Source organism: Stegodyphus dumicola, chromosome 8 (genome assembly GCF_044657685.1).
Source record: "Stegodyphus dumicola isolate Sdum_Otavi_A_Nest chromosome 8, ASM4465768v1".
Taxonomy (NCBI): Eukaryota; Metazoa; Arthropoda; class Arachnida; order Araneae; family Eresidae; genus Stegodyphus; species Stegodyphus dumicola.
Genome location: NC_140775.1, coordinates 134,075,915 through 134,091,207, shown reverse-complemented (window position 1 = coordinate 134,091,207; position 15,293 = coordinate 134,075,915). Strand labels below are relative to the sequence as shown.

At 34.0% G+C, this 15,293-nt stretch overlaps 1 protein-coding gene across 2 annotated transcripts in view; it reads left to right on the top strand.

Annotated features, from left to right (window-relative positions):
• Positions 1-1,381, top strand: part of LOC118205229 (heat shock 70 kDa protein 14-like) — a 66,472-nt gene extending 65,091 nt beyond the window's left edge. For both annotated transcript variants that reach the window (XM_085822454.1, XM_085822455.1), the window contains exons 13-14: positions 806-861; positions 1,235-1,381. In XM_085822454.1, coding sequence (XP_085678580.1) covers positions 806-861; positions 1,235-1,328 — 150 coding nt within the window. In that variant the 3' untranslated portion in view covers positions 1,329-1,381. The remainder of the gene's footprint in view (positions 1-805; positions 862-1,234) is intronic.
• The last annotated feature ends 13,912 nt before the right edge of the window (positions 1,382-15,293 follow it).

Genomic DNA, 15,293 nt, shown 5'->3' with positions numbered 1-15,293 from the left:
CAGTTATTCAGTTTATGTTAAGTCATCCAGACATTTCTAAGTGGTCATTTTACTGCCTGCATTATGTGAAATTTGTTAAATATCAATAATGATCTCACTAACTTTTATGAAATTTGTAGAGAATTTCTTAACTTTATCATTTATGCTAGATAGCATTTTCTTTGCTTGTCTCAGTTCCAAAATTTGTCAGCTTTTTGATGACATGCGATTATGTAAATTCTCATAGGCTTTTTAATTTAATTTAATTTTGAATTTTGAGATTGTATCTTTTAATATTCCTTAATTTTTGCATGCTAGTGTAATTCAGAGTATGCATCCCCCCAAAAAAAAAATTATAAAGAAACCTTTAAGTTGGAAATAAAAAAATTCTCATTAGCTATAACAATAAAAAGTTAAACTGATTTTTTCTTAATCACCAAGCATTTTCAATTGAAAAATAACTATTGCTAAATTTTGAATGTTGTTATTAAAATGCATTGCTTTTATGTCTAAATATTTAGTATCATAAAAAAATCCGTAGAGTTTAGACTGTTATTTAGCATTTATCAAAATTATTTTCCATATACACTTGCTTTTCACATTTGCTTAGTGTGTTATGAATTTTAATTTTTTCATGTCATCATGTTATATCTTAAATTAATGTAGTTAAAATACATTTTTTATAGAATGTATTTTTGCCAATTTTTATGGAAGTTCTAACATTTTCGTGGCATGCTTTTCTAAGTCTTTTAGTTTTTGGTGTTAAATATATTTAAACAAAATTTGAGTCATTGTAAAGTGAGCATTCTGTCTTTTTATATTTCAGTTAACTATGTCGAATTTACCTGTTGGGGAAATGCATATATCATTCCATATTAGGAGGTAAAATGCTGTTACTTATTTTCTTTTCAAACTTAATTAATTCAATTCAGATTTGTGTGAATCAAAGAGTTTTTAGCTGTGATTAAAAATCCATTAAGCTGATGGATTTTAAAAACTCATTTTTTACATGCCCTTTTTAATTATTTATGCATTTATTTCCTAGTATTTTTTCTCCCCATAGAGTAGAGTTATTTAAATACTTCATTTAATGGTATCTGAGAGGCTCATGAAAATTCATAGTTTTTGCTGTTTTAATTACCACAGCTTACTTCAGGATTTTTTTTTTTTTTTTTTACTTTTAATATTTAATGCATGTAAAGCTTTTTAAAAGTGAGTTTTTCTAAGATGTTAATTATATTAATTTTTGTTTCAGTGATGGTTCTATTTTTGTTACATGTAAAGACTGTGCTTCCAAAGATGTAGGTTCAGCAACTGTTGTCCCTCCTCGTAATCAGGGCTGTACATAGCAGATTTTATGCTTCTTTAATATATTTATTTTTTAATAAACTTTTAAAAGTTATGTGTTTGTAATTTTTTTTTTTTTTTTTTTTTTTTTTTTTTTTTTTTTTTTTTTGTCTTCTGTGTATGAGTAATAACGCTAGGGAAAAAAAGCTTATTTTTCAAACAAATCGTAATTTTTGTAAATAAATTTACCTTTTTTTTTACAATCTTAATTAAAATTTTATTATGTCTATTGCTTTTATTATGAATGAACTTCAATAATATGAGGCTGTAAACATTGTTTAGGGATTGTTCAGTAATAAATGAGACAGATTTTAATGCCACAAATGTGTTGCAGCTGCACAAACAGTCCTTAACAACAGAAATATTTTTCTAAGTGGTAATTTACTTTTATCTATAAAAAATGGCACACAGTTCGCTCTTCAGTTTGTATATGGCTCCTGAATATTATTCCCAGCTTTAATATCAGATAGCTCAATTAATTTGTGTCGTACAAGAGTCAAATTTTTTTGTATTTTATTTTTTATAACAAATACTTAATGTTCCTAAATATAAGTATAGGGATTGGAAAAATGTGCAAAAAGTTAGAGTTCATAGTTTTCACAAAATTTACTTCTTTATATTTAAAATGCTAAAAATGAATCTTTGCATCATTTAAAACATTTTATAACTAGGAGTATATATCTACTACCAACAGTTGCAAAAATAAAGGCCAGGTAAGAATATTTGTAGACACGGTATATGCATCTTGTTATATTTTGTGTAGTTAGTAATGTACCAACCAATGCCTGTGTGCATAGCGATTATTAATTCCACATTTTTTAAATCTTCATTTACAGAGTCTTGGCATAACGCTGCTGTGTAACGAAAGAGTTACTGCATATAAATTTTCAGAATTAAAGAAATATTCAGTTTTGCTGGTAGAAAAGAAGACAGCTAAAAATGCATAAATGCTCATATAGATCACAACAATTGCATAATGTATTCACAATCCAAGAAAATTGAGTTTGCTTGCTGCATTGCTGTACATTTGTTCTTATGCTTAACGGATATCGGGCCTCTTAAAGGGTTGAAAGAATTAATTACCTGTATTGCTAATTAACCACCTGGAGTCCTAAGTGTATTGAAAAATAAAACTTGTCGAAAAGAGGCAAGCAGCACAATAGTATTACCTTAATTTGCATTCAAAAGCATCAAAACCTAGTTCCTTTAGAAGCTAAAAAATTCTGTGTAAATCCTCAATGTACTCTTCAATTGTGTCATTAGTAACTATTATGCCATTCAGGTATGTAAAAATTGATTTCACCAGAACTACCTTAAAACTATGTCCATGGCCTTCTGAAATATAGCAGGTGCACCTTATAAGCCAAATAGCATTCTCAAAAATGCATGAATCCCGATTTAGTAATACATTAGAATCTCAGTCATCCGACCTTTACTAATCTAACCGTCCATTTAATTCTACCTGGTCGATAGGGGGAAAAAATTCCATAAGAAATCACAAATTGTTGATTGTAAACAAGCCAAGCAGCATACTTATTATTGCGTAAATTTTGTTAACATGAGTCAATACATTGCAGTCACCTGCTCAGTTCTTTGCAAAGAAGTTGACATTTTGTTTGTTCTCTGTTTCTGTAACAATGTTTGATTTACAATACAATATTTTTGCATTGTATTTGCATATACTGTTCTGTGGGGTTTTGTGATGGCTTCAAAGAGGGAAAAAGTGTGTGTCTCTATGGGAGAAAAACTGAAGGGCTTTGAACAGGTTGAGCAAAAATGAAATTCTGTTAAAAGTAGCACGATTATAAAGTAAGAAAAACAATCATAGGAAACTGGGGAAAAAAACCAAAAACTGAAAGTAAAATGATGTTCCAAGTGTAGTCCAAGTACTACCAGAGCGGTGTTCAAGCGAGCTTCTGAATGTAAACAAAAAACACCCCATCTGGTGACCGAAGCTTCAAAGCAGTGCTTCACGACTAATACCGGTTTGGCCACTCCTTCCTTTCTTACCTCCATGATTCTTCCCAAGGGGGAATCCCCCCTGCTCATTGAGTAACCTTGTTCAACTGGTTTAGTTGAAAGCTCTTTTTTATAGCACTGCAAAAAAAAAAAAAAAAAAAAAAAAAAATGTATTTCTGCAAGTTATTTAATTTGAGTATCAAGTAAAATTAGGTTTTAAGAATTGATTTAAAAATGCAAAACAGTTCTTTTTAATATAAACTTATTATTTAGTTGGTGAGTTATTTTCTGGTCTATGTTATATTGTACAGTGTGTAAATGCTCAAAATTATTGCAATTCCGTGTAATTTTATTATCGTACGTCTTCTAAAAAATTGTGACAGAAATTTCAAAATCTGCCTTAAATTCAAACTGAATTTTTTTTATTTCAAGAAGTAATTTTTGAAATTGAATGTAATGTAATTTCTGGGTATTATTTTCATGCAAGGGACGAATTGATTTAATTTTAGAAGAACCAGCTTGTCCAATAACAGATTATGGATAATTAGATTTTGTAGGCATTCAGTTTTGTTTCTCCTAATTAAAAAAAATTATGACTAACTGTTACGAAAAAGTCGGTATATGCGTATTATTGCAACCACTTTAGTAGAAGTCGCCAAATTTTTAAAATGTGCCGAACTCTGGCAACTATGTTTATAACAGTTCTTAAGTCAAGAAACATCGCTATTTTCATACGAGTTCCTTTTAACGTATTCAAACGACGTTTATAGGCAAATCGCGATATTTTTTACCTTAAACTCAAATTAAAAATAAGTACTTGTGAAATTTGCTAGCAGTGTAAAAAAAAGGTAGCATTTCTGCAGGAATATAGTATTTTGCGACAAAATCGCTAAAGAGAATAATGGAAAGATGTGTTTGCGAAATAGCCAGTGCACGATAACAAATGTGTACAATTTTCTGATTTTCTTAAAGCGAAAACAATTTGATACGTACATGGAGAGAAGAAAAGTGAATAAAAAAAAAAATAAATAAAAAAGAAGAAGGATTTTGCGAAATATGTAAGTATTATATTTTTGCATTTATCATATAATCCTTAAATCCATATTTAATAATTAAAATTTGCGTTTTAAATTGCTAAACATTGTTATCTTTTGATATTGTTACAAAATGTACACGCCCGGTGATGTTTTCCCCGCAAAGCAGTTTTAGGGTTGCCATAAAATAGCAAGTGAAGAAAGAGTTGCCGTATTTAGTGAGAAATCGCCCATTTGGCGACATTTGGCGACAAATTTGGCAATATACCATGGACGGATGAAGAACCTTCTGAACGAATTCTTACCAGTTTAGCCCAGAATCTTCTCGAACACAAGCCGAAAGCTATATAAACCCTGCTGGTCCGCAGTCAGTTGGAGTGTGTGCCTCATCGAGAGGGCGAGTGAGTGTGGGCCTTTTAGAGTGCGAGATAGTTGGTGTTTCGTCTAGCGCCATGTTTCCCAACGTGGGGCACACGCCCCACAAGGGGGCAAAGCGTCTGTTAAGGGGGCAATTCGAAAATGGACTCGTCCAGAGTTTAAGGGGACAAAGGATATTCTAAATATGTTTCATAAAGACAAAAGTTTTTTAAATTTCATTTTTTATTTCCCAAAATAAAGAAAAATGTCAGTAAAATGTAAGTAAAGTGATGTATACGTAAAAAAGTTTTAAATTGCAGTGCATTTTAAATATTTTATAAAGAATTCACTGTAGACATTTAATGCTTTTGAAGTCATTTAAATAACTGACACATTATGTATTCCAGACGTTTCTCGCACATTTCAGCCAACGAATTTATTTTATTTTTTACTGCAGGAATGGCAACCGGTATATTATTCTTCCCTTGAATGGCAACAGCAGCTGCTTTCAGCTTTGTTTATATTGATCTTATATTTGTTTCTTTCAGCCCTTAGTGAAATGAGGAGTGCGAGCAAGAAAAATACGTTCGACGGTCTTCGGAGGCATATTTAAAATTTGCTTTCATACCCGGTCCATAAACGGTCAACTTTTGTCTTTTATGCCAATAATGCCTGACCAACGAATCAATGAAACTAGGTTGTCTTGAGGCACATTTGAAGGCGAAACATAATGCTGATATTAATTCAGATTCGAATTATTTTAACACTTTAAGGAAAATTTTTGGAAAAAAGAGTAATATTAAAGGTCTCTATTTACTGCTCATAATGCAACTGTTAATCGTGCTCTTGAGGCTATTTATCAAATTTCATTACTCATCGCTTAATCTAGGAAAAGCCGTACTATAGGGAAGAATTGAATCAAACCATCAATATCAGCATTTAACCCATTAACCGCCAAAACTACAAGGAATATTTATTTTCTTATGAAAATAATAACAAATATTAAATTAAGCATTTATAACGTAAATTTACATTTAAAATAAAAAAAATGCTCTTACCTGTGGAAAAAGCGAGTGTTGCGTTCGCGCAACGTCAGCGGAATAAGACTACGGATGTTTAGTGAGTAGGATTGTACTCGTGTGATGTTTATTTTGAGTGGAGCGCAGGATTACTACTTTTTAGTTGTGTAACGTTTTATAAATCTACAAATCACTTTACTTGTAATTAATTTAATATTAAAATATGCATTGTATTTCTTAACAAATACAGATTATTTCATTTGAAAGATTCAAGCATGAAAAGCTTGATTACAATCATGATGTAAAGCTACATTGCATAATTTGCATCTATAAACAGTCTGGCTATGGTACTCTTTACAACAAAGTCTTTTGTTATCAACGAACTTTCAGATAAAATGTCTATCATCTCCATGCAATGGTTTTTGAATGCTGAATTTATCTTTAAACAGTCTGGCTATGGTACTCTTTACAACAAAGTCTTTTGTTATCAACGGACTTTCAGATAAAATGTCTATCATCTCCATGCAATGGTTTTTGAATGCTGAATTTACTAGGTCTTCCTGTTGCTGATCTATTTCTGGCTAATTCTACACTCTCAATACGAGTTTGCAAAAGGAATAATGCCTTCTCGCGTCTGAAATCTAAAAGAGTATATTTCCAATAGTAAAAAGTGGTGATATTTAGTAAGTTTAGATACGGTCTTACCTCATATAATTTATTAGTATTGTCAATTTGACTATTGTCAAATGCAAATTCTGCTTCATATTCCTGTACTAGTACAAACGTGATACCAATCTCGTACAACAGGAACAGAAATGTCCTTATCAAAAGACCAATACATTTTTTCTTGAGGTAAAGAATGATATCCTGTAAGCAATAATATTCCTGTAAGCAATAAATCTTCTCATATAGGCTTCAAATGCAATAAAATCTGGGATTTTTTTTTTTTTTTTTTTTTTTTTTTTATGAGTGTATATATTTGTTTGTTCAACGAGAAGAGAGTAAATGTCTAAAGCAAAAAGAAAATCGAAAATCTGTGCACTAGTTTTATCTTGTGTTTTGTCTTTTATAATTTCTCTTCTATCTCATTCTTCATGTTCTTCCTGAGACATAACTAAAAGTTCCTCTTTTATCCACTTCAAGATTTCAGTCTACTGCTTTTTAAACTTTTTAGTATGACTATAACTGCTTTTAGAAGGCTGAAACTTACTCCTTAAGTGAATTTCAACTTCCCCAGCAGTATCATTTGGTAAAATATCATTATCATTATTTAAAAAATTGCCATTCCTTTCTTCTTCGTCACTAGATTCTGCAATTTCTGGGGGAACAACAACAATATCAATTTCATTCTGGTCATTATTAACATTATCATCATCTGTTTCTTCATCAAAAAATCTTCTAATGTAAGATACCTCGTTCTAGGCATTTTTAAATAACCAGAACATCGAAAGGAATGAGTGAAAAAGGAGACTGACTACCCGTTTCCTGCTGACGTTGCGTCAACGCAATACCTGTTTTCCCTTTCTTCCCAACACAAATATAAACATCTGACTGATGTAATGTTCTGATAAGCGGTGACCTTGACTAAAAATAGATCACTCATAAAAACGGCGATTCATTCGTTAAATATTTTCAGCAAAAATACCCGGTCGAAAATTTTGCTTAAAGTATGAGATTAATTATTATAAACAAAATGATTGTTGAAGGCAAATATTTTTTTACAGAAATAATCTTCATAATATTCCCTACACAAAATCATCTGCTGGTATAAAATGTCTTAGGCAGTTATATTTATATACCCATTTATTTTGACCGTTGCGTCAACGCAACACCAGCGGCTAATGGGTTAAAACTGTTCTAGAAAAAGATGACAATGACGTTAAAGCTATGCCACTAAATAACAATACTGTTTGCAGAAAAAAAAAATCAAATGAGGATATTAAAATACAACTTGTTGAAAAGCTGAAAAAATTTTTTTTTCGGTGCAAATGGATGAACCAACAGTGAAGGCGTACTTGTAACTTATGTAAGATATATTCATAAAGGGGATTTTGCCGAAGAAATGTTCTTCTGTAAATCATTAGAAAGCACCACTACCTCCAAATATATTTATAGTAAGCCACAAAATTACTTAGATATAAAAAATATACCAATAAAAATATAGTACATTTTGTACTGCAGATGGTGCTCCTAATATGATAGTTGAAAAATAAAATAAAGCAGGGAATAAGAAAAAGGGTTGCTTAAAATTGATAAAAGATGAGAATCCAGAAATGCTTCTTGTGCATTGTGATATTCACAGAGAAAACCTGGTAGCTAAAAACAATTCGCCTGTTCTAAATGAAGTACTAAATTGAGGTATAAAGTGTATCAATGCTATTAAGCTAGGGCCAAATGTGAACGTCTTTTCAAATTATTTTATGAAGAACAAAATGAAGACTATATGAGACTTGTACTTCACACTGAAGTAAGAAGGCTGTCGAAAGGGAACTGTTTGGAAAGATTTATGGAACTATTTGATATTCTTAGTTATTTTATAAGCGACAAACCTGAGATGAAAAATACGTTAACGGATGATAACAAGGCAATTGTGGGTTATTTAGCCGATATCTTTGAAAAATTAAATATATTAAATAAACAACTTCAAGGAGCAAATAAAACTTATGTCGATGCAAAAGGAAGATATTTGGTTTCATTATTATTGTTGAATTATGTCAGGCATATACAATTTACCACAAAAATTTTGAAAAGTCTAATTGGCTCCAAAAATGTGACGTGACTACCGCCATATTTGTTATTGATACCGCTATACTTATTATTGTCGATCATCTGAAAATTTTATCGGCTTATTTAAAAGATTTTATAACTTAAAAAAAAAAAATAAATTTCTCAACTTGGATGATGCAGTCAATGCTAGTGGATTTCGCTGATATTTCAAATATGCAGTAAAAAGAAGAACTCGCAGAAATGAAAAATGATGAGTCAATTAAAATTTTATTTAATATAAAAGGAGCGATGACATACCTTTGTGAGGAAACCAGAATCAGATACCCAAATGCAACAAAATTTGCAATTGTTACCGTTTGCATCTTCATATTTTGCTGAATGCGGATTTAGTGCCATAAATGATTTGCTGCTGCTGCTAAAAAAAAAAAAAAAAAAAAAAAAAAAAGAAACCGGTTGGATATAATGAAACCGGGAGACTTGAGACTCAAGTTATCTAAATTGGAACCTGACATAAAATTTCTTTGCAGCAAGTATCAAGCGCAAGGAACTCGCTAAATTTAAATAATAAAAATTACTAATACTTAAAATGAAAAACGTTCACTAAAATGAGTTTTTTCTTGAATTTCAGTTCTCCACGTTTTTAAACTTCACTTACTGTATTTGCTCACAAAATTTCGTAGTCATTTCTTCCTTAAAGCTAAAGTTTCTTTCGTGAACATTTCAATTTTTAAATATTAAAAATTATGTATATGCTAGGGGGAGCTTAAAAATTTTAGAGAGGATTAGGTGGGGCATAGCACAGAAAAGGTTGGGAAACACTGGTCTAGCGAGTCAGTACGTGCGGAGCCGATTGAGTTGACAGCCGGGCAGCGAGGGCCGAGTGGGTCGTCCAGTGCACCGCAAGAGTCTCGTAGTATATCGCGGTAAGTGCATCGTCGAGAGAGCGTGTTGAGCTCCGGGAACGACTGAACCGAAGAGTCGGGAACTGTGCTCGTGCGTCGTCGAGTGCATTGCGAGTTGTAGCGTGGAGAGTCTCGAGAGTACGTGAAGTTCCGAGAACGACCGAGCAGAGTCGGGAGCTTTGCGGTGAAGCTTTTTCCGCCGTGATAGCCTGATAACCTGAAGGCTGTGTCGCTGATCGTGTCAGCGTGTTTATAGTAGATCATCGACGATTGTAAAACGTGTTTTGGAGCTGTCCTGATTAATATTGGCTAAATAAAATGTGTTTCGATACTTCATCAAGTGTCGTCAATATTCACTCCAAATCTACGAACCCCGTACGAACGTGAAAGAAGAATATAACGTAACAACTGATGTCAGAACAGAAAAAGAAAAACGCAACAATATGTTGACAATGTTTGCCCAATTACGATAAATATCAAAAGTTCGACACTTGTTTTTAAAAAATCGCGAAGATCGCCAATAGGGTCAAGTTAAGTCAATAAATACTTAACAATTAATCTGCTAGCATTAAATGCAAGCTTAGATTAATAATTTTTCGTGCGTTTGTTTTTCTAGACAGAGACATTTGTGTTAAGTCAGGAAAAGTTCAATCTTATATTTTAAAAAATGTTAATTAATCATTTAAAACCTTTTAAGTAATGTTCTATAGTTATGACAGAGATATTATGCAAAACATTTTAAAATAGCACTTACCTAGTTTTAGTGAATCGCTTGGATTGGTTTATTTAATTATAGCAAAGCATTCCAAGGCTAACTGCTTAAGGGGGAGAGAGATGCTTTCGTGAAGGACTTTCTAAGGGAAGCTAGCTCGTGTACAGGATACACATGGGGAAAATTACGAAAACGCCCATGCAGAGAGCCCGAATGAATCGCTTTGAAATTATAAAATTTGTAACAATAAACTTATCTTATATTTGAAAATGTGCTGGAAAGAAAACTGTTTATTTCTTGCATTCTACAGATTCTACAGTCAGTATTCCTTCTTGCATTCTGCAGACTGAGTCAGAAATAGGGTTATATTTTTGAAATGATAGTGCGTTATTATATATTGTAAAGAGAAATTTTGGAATAGTACATTCAACTTGTTCTTTTTTTTTTTTTTTTTTTTTTTATTTCAAATAAGGGTTATGCGGGTGAGCTTACTTCGGTAGTGAAAAATAGCGCTGAACATGCAACCAAAACTGTAGTTGCAACATGGACGCATGCATACCAGAATGATCGTAAATGTGATTTTAAAGTAATTATAAATTCATCGACTGTGAGAAGAAAAAAAAAAAAATGATTACTTACAAAAGTAAACATCCAGAAAAGAGAACTTTCTAAAAAGAATCCCATTAACAGCAATATCGATAATCATTCTACAAGCGCTCGCTGAGTTCGTATTTAGCCCAGGTAAAAAGCAACAAAATGAGCTGGTTGGTATTTGTTGGGTATTGTTCTTCATTTAGAAGAGTCGTCTTTTAGTGGCTTTATCTCACATTTCCGTAGCTATTATACTGTCATCAGGTATTGTAATTAAACGTAGCGTCATAATTCTGATTACATCCCATCCCATAATTTAATTGAAATGGAATTTATGCTGAAGTATTCTAGAAGTATTATGTATAACTTTAAACTTATATGATTATAAACCTAATATTTTCAAATGAGAAAGACTATTATAGTTATTATAACCTTTTAGGATATTATACATAAAATTCTGAAATAATATTAATGCGCTCATTTATTAAATTAGGATAGGGATGTGTTTAATTTTAAAATTTTATTCTTTGATGCTTCGTTTTAAAATTATGTTTCATACAAGAATCTGATTTTAAACTGGATTATAAATTGTCTGCTTTTGACAAAATCTTAACCTTTAGAAAGGTTCTTACACTTTTTGTAGCCCTTTCGAACCAAATTGAGAAAGGAAAGAAAAGTACTGATAGTTGTCTTTCGCTTGGTGTTTCTCCGAGGCTTCTTTTCTGAGTCTACGCTTTTTGTTGTTCTCTTCCAGCCTATTTGAGTATGGGAATGTTTAATGAATATTTATAACTCGCCAAGTGGATTTTGTTGAACTCCTGGGACAATTCGTGGCAATTACTAAATGAGAAATGTATCTGTATTAGCTCAGTTATTGAATTAAAAACTCTGTTTGTGTCCAGAAGTAGGTTGAATTCCAAATGATTGCATATGGAGTTTATTTATTTGCATTGCTATGAAATGGGAATTGTTCAGACTGACAAAGCTGTTTAGTAACTGTTTTAATCTTCGCGTCCTGATATAATTTTCAACGTTGTTATTTATTTTTACATCTAAAATTTTAATTTGCAGAATTTGTTTTAAAAAAAGTAGTGTTTCTCTGTTACAGTCTATTATTACAGAAATTTAGGCACTACGTGTACGGATTTCACATTATGATTTTATGTATTTGTCATGCAGGAAATACTACTGATACTACAATCATAAGGAATTCAGCTCGATAATAGATTAACAGACCTTCACTTTTCATACAACGTTTGTAAGATATTGTTACGAAGTCGGTACTTAAAAAGCTAATGTTAGTTCAATTATAAATTAATTGGTTTTATTTCCCGCGCAGTGCAGCGCGTGACGAATATTAAAAGAAAAAAGCTAAGCCGGAAAATTAAAAATACAAGAGCGCGTGCATTAAATAAATAAATATCTCTTTTTGATTTCGAGAAAGTACTGGAAAATTCTAGCGCGTGATTTTAAAAGCTTATAAAAGGAGGAAAACATCTCAGTTCGTAGTAGTTGCTTAGTTTGTTGTTGTTTAGAAAACTGCTGTTGTTGATTGTAGCGAATTCGCGGATTAGCGTTCTTTAGCTGTTATGAATTACGTTCTATTGTACATTTGAGTAGTTAAAAGATAACTACTGTGAGATATTGTAATACTGCATGATAATTTGAGAAAATTTAAGCATTTTTGTTGTGATAATAATAAATTTTTGTTCATTTTTCATCGGATTTGTGCATTCATTTCATAACGAACCCGTACCTACGCAACAATTTTTGGTGTCAGAAGTGGCATATGAATGCCAATCACAAGAGCGATGGAAGAGCAGTTAAGACAGCTGATATCAGCCTTTGCTGCATTTAAGGAAGAAATGAAATTGGGCCAGGAATCCGTTAAGGAAGAAATGAAATTAGGCCAGGAATCCGTTAAGGAACAGATGAAATCTCTTAAAGATGAGATGAAAGCAGGTCAGGACGAAATGAAAAGAGAAATTACCTGCATAATAGAAAATAAATTTGAAGCTATGGAAGGCAGAATTGACACAGTTGAAAATAAAGTTGGGCAAATTGAAGAAAAAGTTTCTTTCGTAAAAGATCAAATTGAAGAAAGAGTTTCTTCGGTGAAAGAAGAAATAGAAAAAAAAGTTTCTTCTGTAAAAGAACATATAGAAGGCAGAGTTTCGGCTGTGGAGGAACGAATTGAAGGAAGAGTTTGTGCCGTCCAACACCAAATCGAACAACAAATTGATGAGAGAGTTTCTGCAGTTGCCAAAGAAATGGAAACTTTAAAGAAATTCGTAGCGACGGCAGGGTGCAAGAGTATAAATTCTTACCGATGCCTGCTCGTCCATTTCTGAAGCTATCCACATATGATGGGAAGACATCCTGGCAAGTGTACAAGACCCAGTTCTCTATCGTTGCGGATGCGAATGGATGGGATTCCCAAGCTAAGGCCTGTCATCTCGCCGCTTCTTTAAGAGCCGACGCAGCGGATATCCTTCAGACTCTTCCCGAAAACAAAAGGTTAGATTTCGAAGCTCTGTCCGGCGCCTTGGAGCTGCGCTTTGGAGAGAAGTGTTTAAAAGACTGCAGCAGGCTCCAATTAAAATCTCGTTAACAGAAGCCTACCGAAACACTTCAGGAGCTCGCCACGGATGTTGAAAGGCTGTCCCATCTCGCCTTTTCGGAATGCCCGACAGAAACAAGGGAAATCCTGTCCTTGCAATACTTTATCGACGGCATCCGGGATACTGAAATACAAAAAGCTCTACGAATGGCGGATGTAAAAGATTTAAAAAGCGCTCTAGTGTACGCTATGAAATTCGAGGCAGCCCGGCAAGCCACTCGTCGAGACCGCCACCCAGTCAGAGCTGCTCAAGTCCAGGAGCCAGGGGATCAAGTCACCGCTCGTCTAGACGATTTAACTAGACAACTGAACGCCTTGAGACGGAATATTGGTGAGAAGAAACCGACCGTAAAGTGTTGGAACTGCGGTGCTGAAGGACACATACGACGAAACTGCAGAATACCCCAGGGTACGGATGTTAAGACGGCTTCTAACAAGCAGCAGGGAAACTAATTAGTGGCCATCTCGCGGGGCGGAGGTTGCCAGATAATGAAAAGCCCCAGTTTAAAGCGCTTCAGATTTCTGCAGTGAGAGGCGGCAGTAATGGACTTTTCATAATAGGACATATTAATGGAGTTCCCTGCAATATGACGATAGACACAGGAGCCAACGTTACCATCATCCGAAAAGATTTGGCTCAACAACTGGAAAGCAAACTTATCTGGACGCCGCCCTGCGTTACCCTACAGACTGTGTCCGGTGAGAAGATCGACATCAATGGGAAAGTAAATGTTAACATCACGTTTGGAAGTGCCGTTTACCATCACACGGCATATGTAGCAGAGATCACTGATTCTTGCATACTCGGATTGGACTTTCTAAGGAAATAAAATTTTTCCTTGGACTTTAAAAATAACGAATTGCATTCTGCGTCTGAGGACATAACGTTATTTGGAATTAATAATGAAGAAGTTAAATCTGTCCACAGAATCATAGCACAAGACAATATCACAATACCGGCAAGAACAGAAATTTTACTCCCTGGATCTATAGCCGAAAACAGAGATTTCCGCTACGGCATCATAGAATATCCCAATAACTGTAATAGCCCGAAAGGAATACTAGTAGCCTCAACACTCGTCGACCTACCGAGAATGGTTATCCCGGTGAGAGTTGCCAACGTAACTGAGAAGGCGAGAGTTATTAAGAAAGGCGACGTGGTTGCAGCATGTACTCCATTAACCAGCGTTGAAAGAAAGAGCAATATCCAAGAATCCGTGTCCTCATCAGAGAACATTACATCGGAGTTATTGCAGAATGCGCAATTGAACGATGAAGAGAAGAATGCTGCCGATCGCGTCATTAAAGATCTTCAAGTTGTTTTCTCCCGCTCGTCTTCTGACGTGGGTCGAACTAGTTTGACACAACATAGAATAGATACCGGCGATCATCCCCCGATCAAGCAACATCCAAGACGTCTACTGTTTGCTAAACAGGAAGAGGTGCGAACACTGTTAAAAGATATGGAAGAAGGCGATGTCATCGAGCCTTCAGCGAGTCCATGGGCATCTCCCATCGTTCTCGTCAGAAAGAAAGACGGCTCAACAAGATTTTGCGTTGACTATCGCCGGTTGAATGAGGTTACGAAGAAAGACAGTTACCCTCTTCCTAGAATTGACGACATTCTAGACACTCTTTCTGGAAGAAAGTGGTTCTCAACACTTGATTTAAAGAGTGGGTATTGGCAGGTAGAAATACAGCCTGAAGACCGAGAAAAGACGGCATTTATTACGGGACAAGGGCTTTGGCAATTCAAGGTGATGCCGTTTGGACTGTGTAATGCGCCGGCAACATTCGAACGTCTTATGGAGACTGTTTTGAAAGGTCTTTCCTACGAAGCCTGCCTGATATACCTGGACGACATCATCATCGTCGGAAAGAGTTTTGAAGAACATTTAGAAAATCTTAGGAAGGTGCTTCAGAAACTGAAAGAAGCCAATCTGAAGCTGAGTCCCGCTAAATGCAAATTGTTACGAAAGGAAGTGACTTACCTGGGACATGTCATCTCTGCAGAAGGTGTGCGCACGGATCCTTAAAAGGTATCAG